Source organism: Diabrotica undecimpunctata, chromosome 9 (assembly GCF_040954645.1).
Source record: "Diabrotica undecimpunctata isolate CICGRU chromosome 9, icDiaUnde3, whole genome shotgun sequence".
Classification (NCBI taxonomy): domain Eukaryota; kingdom Metazoa; phylum Arthropoda; class Insecta; order Coleoptera; family Chrysomelidae; genus Diabrotica; species Diabrotica undecimpunctata.
In genome coordinates this window covers 41315519-41337811 of record NC_092811.1, presented here as the reverse complement: position 1 = coordinate 41337811, position 22293 = coordinate 41315519, and the positions used below count along the sequence as shown (strand labels likewise).

The 22293-nt window shown below is 33.5% G+C and overlaps 1 protein-coding gene across 1 annotated transcript; it reads left to right on the top strand.

Annotated features, from left to right (window-relative positions):
* The first annotated feature begins 110 nt into the window (after positions 1–110).
* On the top strand, positions 111–470 carry LOC140450560 (uncharacterized). Its single transcript, XM_072544216.1, has one exon. It carries the CDS (start codon positions 111–113, stop codon positions 468–470), a length of 360 nt encoding a protein of 119 aa, XP_072400317.1.
* Positions 471–22293: the final 21823 nt, after the last annotated feature.

The following is a 22293-nucleotide window of genomic DNA, read 5'->3' as shown; positions in this document are numbered from 1 at the left end:
AGAACTATTTGAATCTTTTATTCAAAAATTGTCAAACGAAGTTTTCTGTTGGTGAATATGTACGCATTGATAAAATGTTATTTGTTTTCCGGGGTAGATCACGCTTTAAAATGTATATTCCAAACAAACCACGAATATATGGACTTAAAATTATGATATTAACAGATGCAAGAAACAACTATGTGTACAATGCGTATGTATACACAGGCCAAGATTCCGACGGAATGAACCTTTCAGTAACTGAGAAAAAGCTTGCTAAACCTACTCAATCTGTGTCACGGCTTTCTAAGCCATTATTTGGCAGTAATCGTAATGTGACAGCTGACATTTGGTTCACGTCTATAGAACTAGTTCAGTTGTTGAAATATTATGAAATAACATATGTGGGAACTATCAAAAAGGTTAAAGGACAAATCCCTCTTGAGTTTCTTCCTCAAAGGCATAGAGAGATTGGTTTCTTAAACCGTTAGATACGGTTTTACAGAAGATATTACCCTTCTTTCGTACGTTCCTAAAAAAAAACAAAGCCGTCATACTAGTATCCTCCATATATCATAGTAAAGCCGTAGATAAAAAAACACAAAACCCAGAAATAATTAGTCTGTATAATATGAGGAAAGGTGGCGTTGATGCTTTGGATGAAAAATGTACGGTTTACAGTTCGTCCAGAAGAACGCAACGTTGGCCAATGGCTATATTTGATAAAATACTGGATATGAGTACAGTTAACGCTTTCGTTATGTATCAGTGTTTTAGACAATCCAAACCCTTAGACAGAAAAGATTTTATGAAGGTACTGGCTAAAAGCTTAGTTGAAGCACACGTGAAACAAGGAACGTATAACAGCAGAATCCCGACAGAAATAAAAGAAAACATAAAGCGAATACTATGCATGATTGAACTTCCTTCTATTCAAGAAGATCGGTTAGCAGTTCAAAAATATTGCTACATTTGCCCATCAAAACTTCATAGGAAGACAACTTATTTATGCATCTGTTGTAAAAAAACCCATTTGCTTAACTTGTTCTCATAAAATATGCAAAAACTGTAACGTTGAAAAATAATAAAAAAAAATAATCCCCTTTACCATAGATTATTTAATATTTGTTATACCTAATATTAAAACCATTTGTACATACTAAATCTAGAAATATTAAAAAAAAATTAAGTTTTGCCACGTAACACCGTACTTTATTTATCTGCAACTTTTGACAAAAATGTTAATACTAAGAATAGTTAGTAACAGAAAGAACTAAAAAGGCAATAGGATATTGCAAAAATGCCTAAAAAATAGATTATTAGAAACAATATGATAAAATAATTATTTAAATTTGAATGAGACCAGCATATTTATGATGAGTCCCGGAGACTCCACGTCACCGGTTATGTTCCTAAAATCGGACGTCGCCGGTTACGGGTTAAGAAAACATAGTAGCCCTGCGCTAGTCGACAGTTTCACTTTTTTTTTAATTTTTTGGAGTTCCTTGGCTCCTTATCTATATAATCCACTATAATATTTAGACTATTATATTTTTAGATATTTTTATTTGCCACTCGTATACAAACGTTTTCTTTTTTTCTTTTAATGTGTAAGCGTAAACTCCTATATAATATTTCTAGAATATGCGAGTTCAATAAATCTTGCAGTCGCGGCCCAAGTGACTAGACTTTTCCACTCCGGTAGCAGACAATCATTATTTTTATAACATTTTAATAATTCAGCACGTGCTAGACAAAATCCACTAGTAGTAGTCATAAAAAAACCAGCATAAGTTTCTGGCGACTAATATGCGGCACCGGCTTGATATTTGAGGTAACGACTTTCATTAACTGTAAAATTCAAGTACGTTGCTTGATTTTTATGACAGCTATAATTAAAAGGTAAAATTAGTATTACCTGAAGATTAGCATCTTCACTTACTTTAACCGAGAATATATAAATTTGTTGCATTGAACAATTGTAACATCATTTAAAAGCTGTTACTTAGAAGTAGAATACAAAAAAGTTTTTTTTGCAATATACGATTTCTTGGAGTAGTTTACTGAAAAACTACCACAAGAAGAAGCTAGTTGATCGGGTGAAATCCGTACCGCCTTAGAATTAAATAGCATGTCTAAATATTAATAGATAAAACCAAAAAAAAAACAATCACAAAAACACATTATGCATAAAAATTTGAATCAAAAGTCGGACCAGGGGAAGTATTATTGAAGTGTATAAAATATTTTAATTCTTGGCTGAGTGCTTCGGCTTATAAAGCCATATTTATAAAGTATCCTGCCTACTAGGATAGATCATGTGTTAAGATAAAAATAAAAAGAGTGAAAAAAAACACACACAAAGGACTGTACACTTGGACTCCTCAAAAAAAAAGTTTTCTTCTTCTTCATCTTCTTTCTCCTTGTCTTAGGCTTTTGTTCTTCCAGATTGTATCATTAAGAGATCCCGTCGCTTTACTTGCTTTTAAGCTTTGTTGTCGTACTTCTTCTTTAACAACTCCGTAACTAGTTATGTCTATTCCCAGATATCTAATCCTTGCTTCCTGCTTTAATATTTTTTATCAGTTTTGATTTTACATCGCAGTAGGTATTTAGATGTTGTCATACATTTGGTTTTTTCTGCTCATATTATCATATTGTATTTCTTGGCTGTTGTATTGAAGATGTGTTTTAATCTTTGGAGCTCGTTTTCTGTCTCGGCGATTAATGCGACGTCGTCTGCATAATATAATATTTGATTTCTTTGTTCCACATTCTGTAACCATGACCTTTACATACTGATTGCATTCTTTCATCCATTATTATATTAAAGAAAAATGGACTTAACATGTCAACCTATATGACTCCGCTTTGTACTGGTATACACTGTGTTAGTTTTTCATTTATCTTTGACTGTATTCGATTATATAGTCCATCTAGAAAGTATCCGGAATTTTATATTTTTCCTAATTTTAATAGATTTCATTTTTGTAACATTTAAAGACAAAAGTAATGCATCAAGTAGGTTGTGCCGATAGTAGGTTATGGACAATATCACATGACAACACCGTCTGTCAAATATTGTTGTTTGTAAACAGACGTAAGATTTGTGAAATAACGTCACAAGTAGAAAAAAGGAAAGTGGTGGAATATTTGTATAGAAAGGGTGTCCGAAACGTTAAAAAATTAGTGCAATTGACTGAACTCGCAATAAGGGTAGTGAATGAGACAATAAAGAGGATAAAAATGTCATAATAGATATGAGACATAGACCAGTTTCGGGTAGACCGCGTAAGATTCGCGGAAACACTTTAAATGCTTTCCTACAATGACCCCTCTGCAAAGGAAACGAAGAAAAGATTTTTGTCAACGTTTTCAAGAAGATAATTTTAATAATGTCTTTATATCTGATGAAACTTGTTTGCAGCTTGGTGCAAAGCATCTAAAAGTCCTATCAAGAGAAAATGCAACCGTTCAAATTTCTAAATTTCCCACTAAAATAATGGTTTGGGGAGAAATATCTCAGCGTGGTCCTAGACCTCTCTGCATAGTTAATGGTACTGTTGATAGTGCGAAATATTGTGACTTCCCAAATGGTTTTTTTTTTAAAAGTCTTATGTTTTATATCCAGAGGGATGGCGTTTTTAGTAAGATAAGGCAAGATGCCATACTTCTGTTTATACTCAAGCCTGGATGCAAGAACACGAATTGGCAACAATTCCTTGGCCAGCAGCATCTCCAGATCTTAGCCTCATTGAAAACATATGGGGACAAATGAAGATTGAAGTGGAAGGAGCAGCGCCACGAGATAAAGAAGGTTTGATTCGGTCAGTTTTACAGGCCTGGAACACCATTACCGAAAATTATGGCCTTGACCTAGTTTCGGGTGTACCTGGACGTTTAGTTAAGTGTTTAGATTTAAATGGAGATTGTATAAGTAAATGAGATGAATTATTTGTTGAAATTTTATATGTTAAATGATAGAAATAAATACCGTAAAATTATAATTCTGCTTTCTTTTTTCCGGATACTTTCTAGACGGACTATAGAAGTAGATGTTTTCGATGGTTTATATTTATATAATATGGATTGGTATGTTTCTTTTATACAGTAGGTATAAGACGTCTTCGACTTGGATCGAAAGCTTTTGTCAGGTCTATAAAACATAGATATGCTTGTTTATTGTACTCGATGGCCTTTTCTGTGATTTGTCTTAGTACAAATACGACGTCTACGCAGGATCTTCTGAATCTGAATCCTTGTTCTTCATCTGATTAAGTTGTTATTTGATTGATTTTGTTATTTGGGACTTTTGTGGTAAAATTAAGTGGGGTGTTCAGTAGATTTATACCTCTATAATTGTTGGGGTCTTCTTTATCTCCTTTCTTGAACATTGGTATCAATATTGTTATTTGAAGTCATTTGAAGTGATCAGTGATCAGTTGAAGTATCACTGGGGGAAATGAAGAAGTTCCAATTGACTAAAAAAAGCAACTTCTACAAACAATTCCAGGCAATAAGGAACCTATCGATTTTTTTAGATATAATGATGATGAATTAGTAAATTTATTTGTTGAGAAAACTAATCGTTATGCTAAAGAGCTTTTTTGTTCGAAAGGAATTACTAAGAAGTCAAGAGTTACACGATGGAAACCTGTAATATTCGAACAAATGTTGACTTTCTTAGCACTAGTGTTGCACACAGGAACAATAAAGTTAAATATATTGCAAGATTGCTAGAAAGGTTTCTGTTTAATAAATAAATCTGCTTAATATAAAATGCTTTACTGAGCACATGAGTCGTGACAGATTGCTATTAATCATGAGATGTCTACATTTTATCAATAATGACATACAAAACTCTACAGATTGTCTGATAAAAATTAAACTAATCATCAATTTTTTCAACAGAAAGATAGGAGTCATTTATTATCCCAGAAAATTTTTTTCTCTGGATGAATCATTGGTACTATTGTCCTCCGGAGGCGTGTCAGCCGGGAGCTGACAGCCGTGCCGGACGCATCAAGGAATTTGGATATCGGTCAAAATACTTGGGAATTCCAAGTTTGGCCAAATCCAAATTTCTAATTGATTCGATGCAGGGAAATTCCACTTTTGCTACGTAAAACAAAGGATTTGTTTTACATAAAAGCAGGTAGATTTTCTCTCATCGATCAGTCGAGCTTGCCTCTTCTACTGTAGACCTAGTCGGTGCTATTATTGTACCTACTAAGTTATTGTTTTATTTCTGATTTCCTATATACCATTTTTATTTGAGCATTATTGTATATTCAGACCTTTTCAGGTTAGAATATTACATTGATCTATATTTATTCATGTACTGATTGTTTGATATTTTATTTGATTATTTTGATTGTTTATTTTTCTTGTATTTTGTGTAAGTTGTTCTTCCGTAAGTTAGAAACACTTAGAAATATTTATCTTGCTTTTTCTATTTTATATTTTGATTTGTACTTTGTCTAAGTAGTTCTTTCCGGTAAGTCAAAGAACTCTTAGAAATATTTCTCTGAATATTTGACTTGTTATTTTAATTGTGCGTCTAAGCCGTTCTTTTCCGGTAAGTCAAAAGAACACTTAGAAATATTTTCATAATCATTGTTGCATTATTATTTCCGATATTTTATCTAAGATATTTTCTTCCTTAAGTTAAGAAAATACTTAATACATTTGTCCCTTTCATTTTCTATTATATGCTAAGTTGTTTCTTCCATAAGTCAAGAAACACTTGCAATATTTCCACATCTTTTCTATATTTGATTTTTCTTATTTTCTATTATAACTCGTTTCTTCCGTAAGTCAAAAAACACTTAGCAATATTTTCACATCTTTTCTATATTTGATTTTTCTTATTTTCTATTATAAGTCGTTTCTTCCGTAAGTCAAGAAACACTTATAAATATTTGTGCATTTATTTTACTATATTTGATTCTCTTGTTTATTTTCTGTTGTAAGTTGTTTCTTCCGTAAGTCAAGAAACACTTAGACATATTTCTATAATTAGTTTCATTTTTGCATTTCTCGTTTTATATTTTGAGTATTTTATTTTTCCACTCTAAGTCGTTTCTTCCGTAAGTCAAGAAACACTTAGAAATATTTCCATAGTTTACTCTCACATTTACATATTTCATTTATCTATATTTCTGTCCTAAGTTGTTTCTTCCGTAAGTCAAGGAACACTTAGAAACATTTTTCTTTGCATTATATTTTTATACCATTTAATTTACTTGTTTACTAAGTTATTCCTTCCGTAAGTCAAGGAATACTTAGATCATTTTTACCTATCTGTTTTCCATTTTTGCTCTGTTACTTTGTAACTGTTCCTTGGAACCGTTACCTATAACAGATATTTGTCACTGGAACTGTTATTTATAACAGCGGTGGTATTTAACCTTTCTACCAGCGACAAACCAAAGATGGTGAATACATGATCCAATTCCGGGGATAGGAAGAAGCCCGAAGAGCCGGCGATGGGTCCTACAGGCCCAAATGCCCCCTCTCGGCAACACTATGGTGTGTATAATTTGGTGTACAGTGTAGCAGCCGACAATATGGGAGGGAAAGGTCATAGGTATAGGTAAAGTGGTTCAGTATCTATTGGAGGCCTATCTAGATTCTGGACATAGGGTCTACATGGACAACTTTTTTAATTCAAATGAGTTAGCTCACTATTTAACCACACGAAGTACACACTGCACTGGCATACCCAATGTCAAACGAAAAGCAAATCCTAGATTAGTAATAGCACAAAAATTAAAAAAAGATGAAAGAGTTGCGGCCTACTGTAATAACATATTGGTAGGAAAGTGGAAAGACGTTGAGGTGGTATAAAAAATTACGAATACATTTCCTTCAAACAATGCTAATAAATTCCCATTTGTTATACAATGAGTACTCAAGTCATAAAATGTCGCTCTATGATTTTCGATTATCGATTGTTACCTTACATTTACCAAATCAACAAAATAAAATTATTACAAACAATAAAGCACCACATATTATTACTAAAATTTCTGCAGTAAGTCAAGCCGGCAAAAGAGAAAGAAAACGTTTTAGGCAATGTTCAAAAAATAACTTACGAAAACAAACAATATATCAGTGTGAAAACTTTCCGGAAAAATCTGGACTTTGTGTTGGCAAGTGCTTTACTGATTTTCATGCTTAGAGTCGAGTTATATATGGACTTTTATTTATTTGTTGACAAAAATAGACATCAAATTAGTATTAAGACTCACATGAGCGCCAGTCAGCACATAGCAAGAGAATCTTACCAGGGTGCGGATGACGCATATGTGAGTCGGAAGTCAAAAATTAGTTAACACCCTGATATATCATTTTAAATATTAACATTGTCCTCTTAACAACAAATACATAAGCATTTTTACAAAAATCCTCTTCTGCACCAGGCATACATTATCACTAAGAAGTGCGCAGTCAACGTGTTAAACAAACTCAAAACAAAGAAGATTGCCTTTCTCCCAACAAATTTCCTAACTTCTCCATCTTGGTTAATACCAATTCCCAAGATTAATACTAACCTTAGTATATATAAGAAACGTGAGACTATAACAGACCTGATCAAACAATCATTCTTAATAGAAATGGAAACTTATAAAAATCACTATAAGATATACATTGACACATCCAAATCTTTAGACGGTGTTGGTGCAGCCATTCTCACACCCAATACATCTTTCAAATTTAATTTCAATCCCATTACTTCGTCATCACTTCGAACAATTAAGAGTAACTCAACGGGCCATGAAGAGGACCATGTTTACTATAAGCCTCAGAGACAAAATTCCTAACACCGAAATACGTAGAAGAACTAAAGTAACCGACATCATGGAAAAAATAGCGACATTGAGATGGCAATGGGTAGCACATGTAGCAAGACAAGACACCAACAGATGGTCTCATAAAGTGACATTCTGGAGATCACGAGAAACAAAAAGAAGCGTGGGAAGACCTACAAAGAGATGGATATACGATATAATAGCTGTAGCTGGATGAGAATTGCAAAAGATAGAAAAGCGTGGAAGCAATTGGAGGAGGCCTATGTCCAACAATGGATAAATGAAGGCTGAAGAAGAAGAAGAAGACTTCGTCATACACTGCAAAGTTGTTTGCAATATTACAATACTTATCCACATAAAAGAGTCGAAACAGTCCCCGTCTCTCATAATAACCGTTTGATTCACTAAGCTCACTTCACACTCTCAAACGTTTATATACCAATAATCCAATTGCCTCACATATCAAATCAGAAATAGAGATTCTAAATAATAATAAGATTAATGTTGACTTCATGTTTGTTCCATCACATTCAGATATACAAGGAAATGAAGAAGCAGATGAACTAGCCCGCTTAGCACCCTTCAGCCAGGACTCCATTCTTATTAATGAGGTTTTTTCAGATGACTTCAAGTCAGAAATGAAATATAAAGTGTTAAGTGCGTGGCAAAATAAGTGGAGTTTATCACAAAATAAACTCAAGAAAATCAAACAATTAGTGAAACCGTGGCTCCAACCCACAGCGAATAAATACGACCAAGTGAGAATAACACGTTTGCGACTGGGACACAGTAACTTTACATATAAACACCTCTTTACGCGAACTGTGCCGCCAATGTGTGAAAATTGTCAAGTAACACTCTACGTGAAGCATATACTAACTCACTGCAAAACATATGAAGCAGCAAGAAAGAAGCACACTATCCCAAATAATATAAAGCAAGCCTTTGGAAAAAAACACGAACATTAAAAACACAGTAAGTTATCTTAAAGACTCAGGACTGTATCAATTATTGTAATTTTTTCTAACTTTACCTGTATTATATTTTTTAGGTCTCTAATAAACCTTGTGGTTACAGCCTAAATAAATAAAAAAAAATAAGATTGTCAGAATTTTGACGTTCGAATGTACATAGGTATATAAATTTATTTTTGGATTAATTTGAACTTGAAGAAAACTGAAATTTACACCTAAAGTGGATTTCTAGCTTATTTATTGTTATGATATCGGGCGTTATCAAACAGACGATTCTATATCGTCACACTTTTGAAGAGTTCGTGGATAAGGCAACATACTATAGATAAAGTCACGTTGAGATGGCAGTGTACGGATATAGGATAACAGCGTTGCCAATTCTACTGCCATTGTAAGTTTTGCTACTTTTGTAAAATAAGCAGGGCCAAACTCACGGTAAACTAAGATATATATTTAGGTAAGCTAAAGTTGTTAATAGAAAATTCGTGAATGAAATAAATGGTAATAATTCCTAAAATGCTTTTATACATAATACCGCAGTTAATAGGGAAAAAAATATGAAAAATATTCTACAGGTTTTTTAATGTTCTAAACGGTAGATAAGGGATAACTGATGATAATTCCTTGAAGAATTACAGCCAATTTTGCTTTGTTTATTTTTTAAAGAAAGATGAAGTTTGGAAAAAATCATTTTTTTGCCTATTTTGTTCCTCGTGCATTTTAGGGAAAAATGTTTCAAATAAATGTTGCAGATCTTAAACAGTTTTTTAATTTTTTAGTTTGTAAATTAAAATACATAAACAAATGACTGAGATAATTGCAAAAAACCCCTAATTGAGGCCCCTAGAACACAAGGGTGTAAGTGCAGTTGCTTATCACTTAGCAACTGATATCTAACAACAGGCACGTACTTTTGGCTTCAAACTTTCTACATTAACAACAATAACACCATCAAAAATTACATGTCATTGAAAACATGCTGAAAACTGAAAAAGTGCTACCTAGGTTTTTAAATTTATATCGAACTTTGAACAAAGATTTTTCAAAACTTTGTTTTTGGCACTTACACCCCTTGTGTTCTAGGGGCCTCAATTGTGCACTAATTTATTAAATGTTCATAACTTTATTTTTTGCATAATGACGTCTAATATACCTACTTGAAATTATGTCGAATAATGAGTTATTTAAGTGTGCTACATTTCAACCAGATCAACTAAATATTTTATTACCTTTACTGAGAAAAGAATACCCCCGAAAAACAATTTTCAATCATCTTCATTTTCATAATCTAGTTCATCTTCAGAGTCATCGTTTAATGAAATTCTAATAGGTTCAATGTCATCTTGAATGTTGTCTACTGTCCAAAAATTATTCTCCAATTTTATAACATGGTTGACGTAATTTTTCCAATGTCCATTGTTCTGTACTTTATCATAACCTTCATAAATCAATGTTTTAACGTCGTTTTGTTTGAAACTTGAATTCTTAGAGGACACGTACCGTTTCACTTCACTCCACACCATTTCTATTGGGTTCAGTTCACAGTGATAAGGCGGAAGTCTTAAGATATGTACATCTACGCGGCATTGTTCGTCACTGTGATTCCTGTATTTTTCACCAATACAATCAATTTTGTATTTGTCATAAATATTTTTAAATACATTAGCAGTTTCCAGAAGTTCATTTTTTAAGTAATCTTCTTCAAAATAAATGTCCTTTTCATAGAGCCACTCCTTAATTTGACGTTTCACCCAATATTGTTTGGGAAAATTTAATTTCCTAGAGTGATAAGATGCATTGTCCAAGATAATGACATTCTTTTTATTTTTTGGGAGATTCGGTATTAACATCTCTTCAAACCATTTTTCAAATAGATCTCCGTCCATCTCTTCATGGTAATCTTCAGCACCTTTTTGGCAAGAAAAGTGATGTCAGCACCTTCAACAAATCCGTCTTTGTTTCCTGCATGGACTAAAACAAATCTTGGTCCTTTTCCGGTCGGAGTTTTTAAACCTGTGGTATGTCCATTTACGAAAGCCTGTCGGCTATTTTTTATTGTTGTATCTTGCCATACTTGCCCATTGGTTATTCCAGTATTAACCCATGATTCGTCCATATAAATGATATTGGCTCCTTCGTTCCTCCGTTTCTTTATTTCCCGGAGATAGTGACGCCTCCAAGCGACTATTTCTTGTTTTTCTATTAATATTGAATTTCTACCTTGTTTGCCATATATAAAACCCATGTCGTGCAATAGTCTTCTCAACGTACTCTTGGAAAAATTCGGAAGATGCTCCATTTGCTTAATTTTTTCTAGTACTACGTCAAGGGTTGGAGGAATATTGTCCATAAAAAAACCGTGCACTACTTGTCTTATTCTAGACCGAGTTGCTTCATCATATCTATTCTCACGACTATTCAAATAACCGGTTCTTTTTTTTCTTATAGGAGTTACGAGTGGACCATTTTTACTTTCACTTCTATATCGGAATATCGTTCGCTCAGAGACTCCAGTCATAGCAGAAACTTCCCGCACTATTGTTGATACACTTTTATCATTATTACTGTTTGATAAATAGTTAAAAACATTTAACACTATTTTTTTTGCATTCACTATTTAACAAATTACCGTTTTTGAATTTTATTACACTCGCGGCCATTTTGACACTGACACGACACAAACGTCTGATATCAACTGAAAATTCTTTTAATGACTCTCAAGTATTTACCTGAATTTATAATTGCTGGCATTAGACAATAATTTTGAATTTATAAATAGGTATATTTTTTTAATTCTAAATTATTTTTTAATGTCTGTAACTGTAAATGCAGGTAGAGAAAGTGTGTCATTAAAAGGACATTAAGATCAAAAACGGATTATACAAATAATTATTTCATTTCCACGAATTGTAAACAATTTTGAACAGAAGATATAATTCCGAAAAGACCAGATTTCCAAAATATAACTTTCTATTTTTAAAATACCAACAGAAAAATTATATAATTAAAAAAATGTAGTATTTTTCCGTTTCACATTCATAAATATTTCCGAAATTATAATTCTTTTATAGGAGCCGGCCCATAACGTACGATTGTAGGTACGATTAAAAACTGACAACAATGTAGTTATTTCTGGCATATAGAAAGTACAGGCCTATCTCTGGAACGCTGCCATCTGAATGTGAATTTATCTATAGTAAAAGTTTTTTTGACATATGCGTAAGCTATGGCAAACAGAAATTAAGCGTAAAAGCAAAGCTTTTTAATTCAGATAGATAAAGTTTTAGTTCTCTTAGATTTAAGCAGCTGTTTAAAGATAGTTTTTGCTGAAGCATGCATCGTATCCTAATAAAATTAAACGCAATAATCTAAACTTGATCGACAAACTACAAACAATATAAAATAATAGACTCCTTATAAATAAATAGATATGAATAGATCACTAATATAAAGTATCAATAATTTTGCTTACAGAAAGTTTCAGGTACTGAGTCAGTCAGTACCAAGGTCAGAACTATGGGAGGAAATGTACAAATTAGAAATACAGACGAAACTTATAGAAGCTACAAAAGCTCCGTATAAAGAAAATAAAGTGTTTATTAAAATGGGAACAAGAATCATTGGAGACTTTACCACAACAAAAAAACTCCTGAAGGGTTGTTCCACATCTTCAACCCTATGCAAAATATACTTAGAGAAAGTCTTGGCTACATCAAAACAAAGACATGGGAGGCAAGGAAAAGAAAATACAAAGGCATGGGAGTACCGGTACGAAACAAATAACTATATACGTTAAGCTTTGCAGACGTTCAAGTAGTGATTGCACAAGAACAAGAAGACCTCAGTTATATGATGAAGAACCTGCAAGAAGAATATACCAAGGCTGGCCTAGATATTAACCTCGCGAAAACAGAGTACCCATCGACAAGTGAAAAAGACATAGATCTACATATTGACGATAACGTAACAATCAAAGAAAAGGATAAATTCAAATACTTGGGATTTATAATCAGAAAAAAGGCAACAACAGGAAGAAATTAAGCAAAGATTAGGAAAAACAAGAACAGTAATCCGACAACTTAACTCAGTATGGCGGGATAGACACCTAAATATTAACATAAAAACACAGATTTATAAAACATTAGTGCGAAGTATTATGACATATGGGGCTGAAAATTCGATTATAATCAAGAAAAACAGCAGTAAGATAGTAGCAACAGAGATGGAATGCCTACGAAGATTTGGCAGAGTAACAAGAATGGATAGGAGAAGTAATGAAGAAATAAAGCAAAGAATATCAATAGAAACAAACTAACATATTATAGAACAAAAAAGACTAAAGTGGTGTGGACATGTAAGAAGAACTAGCGATAGCAGATGGATAAAGAGAATAACCGAATGGAGCCCAATAGAAGGAGGAAGAGAGGACGACCCCAAAGATCCTGGAGGAACGAAGTAGACGACGCCATGAGTAAGAGAGACCTAAACGATGGAGAATGGGACAACAAAGAGAGATGGAAACGGTTGAGCAAGGGAAGGCAGTGAATACTGTAGAATCTCTGAATATATATAAAGTTTCAGGGAGAAGTCTTCATCGATCATCTCCTCTTTTTAAAATATTCTAGTAAAGATTTTAAAGCAAAGCCTTCTATTTTGTTGTAGCATCATTTTGATGTGTTTCTTTTTCTTTTAAAATAATTTGTTTACTACCACTTTATATTTTATCAGAAGATAATTTATTGGCTTTCTTAAGGGAGGTTCTAAGATAGTTTTCTCTGAAATTTCTACTGGAGTCTTTATGGTAGTAGATTTATTAGTTGTTATATTTATATTTTCACTTTTAGAGCCTGTTCTTTTGTCTAAGACAGTTTCTTTTTTGCTAAAAATTTTTGTAGTTTTAACTTTCCTAATTAAACCATTTGGAAAATCGAAAATGCTGAGTACAGAATATTTTTTAAGTTGTTGTTTTGAACTGCAACCGCTAGTAATAAATGAATCCGCTATGAAATGCTTGAAGCAAATTTTAATGCTCTTTGTTGGTTTAAAACTTTCACTTTGGAAGGGAAAAGTAGATTATTAGCTACTAAATTTCTGGTAGGTTTTATGAATTTATTTACCCATGAAATGATGTATCTGTTCCGTGTTTATAGCTGACTATAATTAAATGCACTGTAATAATGTAAAAATTAATAAAAAATTAATGTATTGAAAAAGTTTTAAATTGAAACCTAACACTAATAAAAAGTTTGCAAACGCCCGTAAACACAAGTTTCCAAAGTTTTCTACCGTAAACTGACGTCACGCAGCAGCAGCAGCAGCAATTTGACCTGAGAGACTTCATCCCTTTGAACGGTATTGGGGTGTTACAATTCGTTGGAGCGAGGTGTATTAATTCTTGAAACTAGATCTACCACAGAAAATAATAAGTCTTAAAATGACCAATTGACAGAAAAGAAAAATAAAAGTGTTTAAGGAAAAGAACAAAAGTCGATATTCAAATATACAAATTTCCTTATATTGTTCATTTATATAAATATGATAGTAACAATACATTTTCCAATTTGTAAAGTATATATCATTGTACATAAGTTTATGACTCAATGTTATACAATTTATGAGACCATTACTGCAGGAATTTAAACATATAGAAGGCAATAAATTCTCCTTAAATGAATATAATCTAGCAATCTTATGCTTGAGTAATGTTTAACTAACAACAATTAATTTTTATTCTTTTGCATAAAGGAACGAAAAGTTCACGGACAATAACACGACAAAAGATAACTGTATTTATATGGGAAATAGTTACGTAAGTGATTTGTCTAATATTATTCCAATTAAAATTTCTATATATAGCTTTATACTTAATTTTAAATAATATTTGAAATAAAAAAGGTCGTAGAACACAATTACTTGGAATTCTCTTATTGTGTGTGTGTCATTAAGTGCTACTTGCACCAATCTTTGTCTTTTATATTTATTTATTTGTAAGGTCAGACCAGCATCATACTTTAGTCAATTTTGTTTTGTTTTTTATAGTAGTAGAAGTATCTAGTTCCGATCTTAAGGGAGTTATGATCAAACTACGGTTAGTTCGATTTTTTTTCAGCGTTTGAAAACGTGAAAATTATCATCATAATTAAATATCGTCTATATAGAGGTAAAACTCACTAAGTGGCATTTTAGTCCAAAACCATGTTTGTATCAGTAAGTAACATTTAACATCTAAACTCTTGCGTGCACTAGGTGCTACATCTAATAATAAAGCAGTTATAGAATGGTAAAAAACATTCAGTGCACTGTTCTGAGGTATGCAATATCATTACTTTAAAGTAAAGTAATTTAAAATTACTTTAAAACAATTAAAATTTTATTTCAGAGATTTCCAAATCGTATTACACGAATGTTTGCCTGTTCCATAACTACTAGGATGGTCGAAAGTGTGTTACATAAAGAAAATGAAGAACCCATGACACTAACAAAAAATGTAAATATTTGCTTCATACTTAAAACGTTTTTAAATAAGATGTGTATGTAGTTACTGAATTTTGTATTTAATTTCCAGAATGAACAAGGAATAAAAAATTATTTATTGTTTACTGAAATTAATTCCGGAAGCGTACAAACCAAGATCAATGAGTTATTTGGTCACATTGAGGCTGAGACTGTTACAGATTAGGTAAAGAAACACATATTACTTATTATATTTGTTATCTAAGTAATTCATAATCATCACAATAATCCAGCCCGATGTTGCGTCCACTGCTGGACATAGGCCTCCATAAAATTACTCCATTCGGTTATCATTATTAACCATTAATAAGGGAGATTGTGAGCATGCATCTTGCTACTGCTGGAATGAAGTTAATGGAAAGCGTGGCAGCAACGAAATTGGATCTATTCTGTTAAAGTATATTACAGACTTACCCTCCACAGTTCTGAAAATATCGTTGTTTGCAGACACTTGTGGAGGTTAAAATAGAAACCAGCAAATGGCTGCTACACTTCTTTTTGCAGTGTATACTACGCACTTGGAATGCATAGAACATAAATTTTTGGAGTCAGGATATAGTCATATGGAGTGCGACTCTATGCGTTCGGCGATAGAGCATTCAAAAAAAAAACCAAACAGATTTTATCATAAACGATTGGCTGAAAATATTAAGTTAGCACGGCAGACAAGATTACATAATGAGCCGAATGCAGTGCGAGAACTTAAATATATAGATTCTTATGATCTAAATAATTTGGCACGAACAATAATAAAAAATGGAAAGAAAGATGAAGACGGCTGCACAGTATCCTGGCTAAAAATTAAATGCTTCAAATTTGTAAAAGAACATACTGATGTGATTTTTTAGATATGACCATTCATCGCCGTATAAAAAAATAATTATTTCTTGTGGTCCAGGAAGAAGGAGTATTCGGGATATTTCAGAAATAAGGTTAAAATCTTTCTATAACGATTTACTTCCGATTTCAACTTTGAAAAAACGAGATCTAGTCAAACTTTGCAACGAAAATCCCATACCAGATGAAGTTCATCATTATTATAAAAATCTACCAACAAGTACCTCTACAAATGACAACCTGCCAGAACCAAATTTTGATGAGAAATCAGAAAATTTAACATCAATTCATCCTTAAAATAAGTTTTTTGTTATATTTTATTACTTTGTATTGTTATTATTATAATTTATAATAGTAAACGAAATAATAACATTTTTCATCACTTCCTATTTTATCCTTTTAAACTTTTAGTAAAATTACAAGAACCCTCTTCTCACTTCAAACGTACTTTGGTTTTCACAACTAAATTTTTTTACATTGTATGAAATATTATTTTATGAATATTTAAAATTAAATTTTTTTTAAGCATGACAAAAAAGGTTTTGTGAGTTTTTCTCAACAAAATTTTGGCGTTTGACAAATTAAAAACTTAATATAAATATACAGGGAGTTCGTAAAATACTTGAAAAGCTAAGGAACAGAAAATCAGCAGGTAAAGACGGGATACCAAACGAATTACTAAAATGATATCGAGCGGCAATGACAGAACAATTCTTCTTTTTCTTTTAATGGCGCTACAACCTGTAGCTTTGTGAGTCTTGGCCTGCTTAACAATGTTCTTCCTTTCTGCCCTGTCGGATACTTTTCTTCGCCACTGCCTGATGTTCATGGTTTTAAGATCCCTCTCTACGTCGTCTATCCATCTTTTACGGGGCCTTTCTCTTGTTCTGTTTCCTTGGGGCTTCTATCTCTGGACTACTTTTACAGCTCGATTATCTGGCATTCTTTCTAGGTGACCAAGCCAATTTAGTCTTTGTGACTTTACAAATCTGACAATATCTGCGCTCTGCATTAGTTCATGCAGCTCGTGGTTCATTTTAATTCTCCAAGAACCATCGCTGCATTGGGTGGGTCCAAATATCTTCCTTAGTATTTTGCGCTCAAATATTTTCAGTTGATTTTCATCAGTGGTTGAGAGGGTCCACGTTTCACATTCATATGTGACCACTGGTCTAATTACTGTTTTGTAGATTCTCAGCTTAGACTCACGATTCAGTAACTTACTTTTCATTAAATCTTTGTATGCATAAAAGCACTTATTACCGCTAAAAATCCGTGCTTGTATTTCTTGACTGATGTTGTTGTTGTCATTTATTATTGAGCCTAGGTAGGGAAAAGTGGAGGCATATTTGTAGGTATGGTTGTCTACGTTCAGATTCTCATGTGCTTCATTCGATTTTGTGCACTCCATATGTTTTGTTTTGCTTTCATTTTATATAGACCAAACGTAGCAGCTTCTCGTTTCAGTTCTATAACTTTTTCGCTTAATACCCTTTTGTTGCGACTTATTATGGCAATATCATCCGCATATGCGCATATTTGCATTGATCTTGTATTAATACAGCCGTTTATATCCAGTTTGACAGAACAATTAACAACATAAAAAAATAAAATTATAAAACAGAATAAAACACCGGAAGATTGGGGTACGACCAAACTAATTCTACTATTAAAATAAGAAGATAAAAAACAGCCAGAAAACTATAGAGGTATAAACTTGTTAAATACTTTCCTAAAACTTATAACATAAAATATAACAAGAACTAATGAATCAGAGGATAAATTTAACAGATTAACAACAGGGTTTTCGTAGTGGAAGATCATGTACAGATGCAATATTTGTCATAAAGCAAATTACTAAGAAATCACTTAGTGTAAGAGTATAATAGACGAGCATTTATCTGTCTGATTGACTTAAAGAAAGAGTAAGACTCAAAGATGTAATCCATCTTCAGCATAATAGAGAAGTGCCCCTAAATATTATGGAAGCCATTGAAAATATCTACCATAACAACAAAATGGAAGTCAGTATAGATGGACAACTTATAACAGGGGGGACCAGACAGGGGAGTCATTGATAGCTATGCTCTTCAATTTAATCATGGATGAAATCATCAAAAGCGTTAACAAAAGAAGAAGATACAGAATGGGAAACAAAAGTGAAAATACTCTGTTACACAGAAAACGCAATATTAATAGCCCAAGATAAAGATAGTCTATAAAGACTGGTCCGCAGATTTAACACAAGAGCAAAAGACAAAGAGCGAAACAATCTTATCTCAGAAAACTAAAACAATAGTATTCGGCAAATAACCGACCAGATGTAAAATATAAATTGATGGCATCAGTATTAAACAGGTAATGGAAATAAAGTACCTTGGAATTATACTGTCTAGCTATGGATACCTGAACAAAGAAGTCAGAGATCAAGTACAAAAACAAATAGACTGACAGGGTGGCTTAATAAGACTATATGATAAAACAGATACATTAACATTGAGATGAAGTCAAGAATTTTTAAAGTCAGTGTAAGACTAATAATGACATATACATCAGAAACAAGACCCCACACAGCTACAACATAAAGGCTACTTGAAACAGCAGAGATGATAGTACTGAGAAGAATTACAGGAAATACGCTGGGAGATCAAAAGAGAAGTGAAGACATTAGAAGAAAATGCAACGTACAGTATATAAACGAATGGAAACTTAACAGAAAAAAGAATGGAATAACCACATAAAAAAATGGGGAAGACCCGTGTCGTCAAAAAAGCAAGAGATAAGTCACCAATCGACAGAAGAAGTATCGGACGACCGCGTAAAAGATGGAGTGACAACCTTCCATAGAGGTATTAATCCGCCAATGAATAAGCAGAATTGCTGATAAGAAGTAAGAAGAGAAAGTAGAAGAAGAAGAAGAAGATGCAACTTTTAATGAGCTATTTTTTCGCTTATATTGGAGCTACAGCACCCATCAGTAAACCCGCCATTGTTTTTATTTTATCAAGCTACATTTTTTAAAAGAATTATTTTTTTGGTAAAATACATACTTTTTGGGTAATTCGTAAAAAAGCCGTTTAAAAACGTGTTTTTGTTTTGTTAAAAAATTTTTACTTGCAACAAAATTTGCTTAAAATTAGTTAGTTTATTCATTTTCAGTCCTATTTTTAATAAGAATCCCCCAAGATTGGGTCCCCCGTAGGAAAAGTAAACCTTACGGCACAGGGTCAACTTTGAAGTAAAGAGTAAGTAAATTCTATAGCCAAATTTTGATGCCGTTCGGTGCAGGCTCAAAAAATTATACAGTTACGCTGTATTTTACCTTCAATAATTGGACTATCGACCTCGTCTTCTTTGCCAAGAAGTCTTATAGTTTACATCCTGACAAAATTTAATTTATATAAATATATACACCGGTATTTTAGGCGGTACGCCCTTCCGGTAGGGATCTATAAAGGAGTATCACCGAGCTGCAAGCCCTTATCTCTTGCCGTACTGCTCCACCACAGGACGTTCCGTACACCGAGCTGGGGATCGAACTCACATCCACTGAACCACTCGCAGTGAAGCGAATGAGAACCGGCAGAATAGCCCGCTTGGCTCTCTGACCGACCAAAATTTAATTTAATATTACCTAAGTATAGGTTTTCTAATGTCGTGAAGGCAATACATGTAACAGTTGAGCGCGACCAGTGGAGAAATATCAGTAATCAAACTATTCGAGCTGCTGAAGTTCAATGATGCACAACACATCTGCTAAGGTCTAACGACTTAAAGGCTTTTGTTATTTATCGTTAGTTGTATTGTAGTATTTGTCGAAACCATCTCTTTCAGGGCACACTGCATAGTTATTTATCTTAAATTTAACTTTGCTTGCTAGATCGTGACAATTAGAGTCGTGTAATTCTTTTTCTTCTTCTTTGGGAGTTTGGCGACGATTTCTGGAAAGTTATCTTTATTTTGAGCTCATCTTATTAATGGTTCATGATGCAGTCCTTTCCATTTCTTGATATGACGCAGTTATGTTATTTTTTGTCTGCCAGGACCGCATTTTTCTTCTAACTTTACTCAACATCTAACTTAACATTTTCATTTCAGTTACCTTCATCTTCTTTTCCTAAATCTTCTTTACAGGCCACGCTTTACCACTGTACACTAACGCAGGTCTCAACATACTCTTGTACACCTTTTCTTTCAGACCTTTTCCGATTTTTTGATCACAAAGTACTCCGCTTCATTCGCAACCAGCCTGTATCCTATGGGCACATTCTTGATTTAGTGTCCCATGGGACACTAGATCAAGAATGTGCCCATTTTCGGTTATATAGGAGAGAAGGTATTTAAATTTAAGTTACTCGTCCTAGTTTTTTTCCAAGCATCATTCTATGTCCCCAATCATTCCTTTTCCTCCCAATCACATATACTCCGCTTACGACCTGCTAACCGTAAGTTCTCCCTCTTCATTAGCCCTTATTCAACTTCTCCTTCAACATTTCTTTACACTCGTCTACTAAAACGATATCATCAGCAACGACCATTGACTAAGGAGCCCCCTTCCTTACTTTCTCTCTCAGTACATCCATAACTACATTTAACAGGTAAGGACTCAGTAAAAAGTCTTGATGCAAACCAACCGTCACTGGAAAGCTTTAGGTCAATCCGACAACAGTCCTTACTTTGGTGTACGCTCCCTCAAACATATCCTTTCCGAGCCTTAAGTACTTCTCAGGAACCCATTTCTCCCTCATACATCTCCATAGCTCTTGTCTAGGAATTGTGTCGTAACTTCTCGCTGTATTTCTTTATCAACTGTCTCAAAGCAAACAAGACATTCATTGTCCTCCTTTCTGGCATAAACCCAAACTGTTCTCCTATCAATGTCTCTCTCCCTAACCTTCGCTCTACAATTCTCTCCCAAATTGTTATTGTGTGGGACATTAACTTTATCCTTCTATAGTTCTTACAGTCCTCAATGTCCTCTTTGTCTTTATACAATGATACCATCACACTATCTTTGCATGCATTGTGTGTGCGTTCTTCTTCGTAATATATATGACTCATTATTTGCCACAAAATATTAACCCCTTTCTTTACTAGAGCCTTCCAAACCTTCACAGGTATCAGGTCCTCCTGCTTTACTATTTTTCATCTTATTTAACGCCTTTACAACTTCATCTCTCGCTATTCCCAGTATTACATTCTCATTTGGAATCCCGCATCCTCTGTTTCTCCTCTAGTGCCTAAGCAAGCCCTATCTATTATCTGCTGACCACAAACCAGGATCACAAACATTTCGGTCAGAAAGACTCATGCATGGATGCCGAGAGCCTGGCTAGATTAAACTCCGATTAAACTACCATACATTCTGCATAACACACTGCAGTGCAAGCTCTCGTTGCAGTGCATTTACTCATCTCGGTCAGGAAATTGAAAAAAGCAGGATGAAAACTCAAACTGGGGGCCATGCTGTTCTGTAGAATAGAAAGCATAGGACAACAATCTTGTCTCCAAATGTCACAATAAGCTATCTGCCCATTCATTCCCAACCATTATCTAGAGCAGGTAAAACGATAGTTGTCGTTTCGTTGGAAAAAGGTGTCGAATCGCCATTGTGTCCTCGCACGCTCTGTAGAGGGCTTCGACCGTCGCAGGTCAATAATCTTCTGCTAAATTCATTTTGGCCATGGATTATTCTCAAATTTTTTGGTGTAGCTTGCCTTAAAAAATACAAGCTATTTCTTACAAAATAAATTAAATAATAACACGAATTATTGTTGTAAAAGAAATCAGCCTCAGAGTCGGTAATTAGAAGAAGTAAAGCCACTAGAGTGCAGGTAACTATAGGAGAGTCCATGAGGGACTGACTTGCCTGACTTAAAAATCGTTTACTTTTATACACACATATTCTAGCGATTCTAGGGATTTCCAGCTGAATTGGAAAATTGGAAAGATTAGAGGCAGATCGATGCATATCCTAGTGTGCACTAATCCACACACTAAAGCACTCGATGACATAGTCTGTCATCATTCTGACATTACACAAACCTCTACACAGTTCCACTGGATTAATAGAAATATTTCTACTGATTAGTATAATGACTTTTGAGATTGAGATGATTGAGATACGTCAGAGATATAAATGCTAGATACACTGTCGGCTTCATCATGTTCCAGAC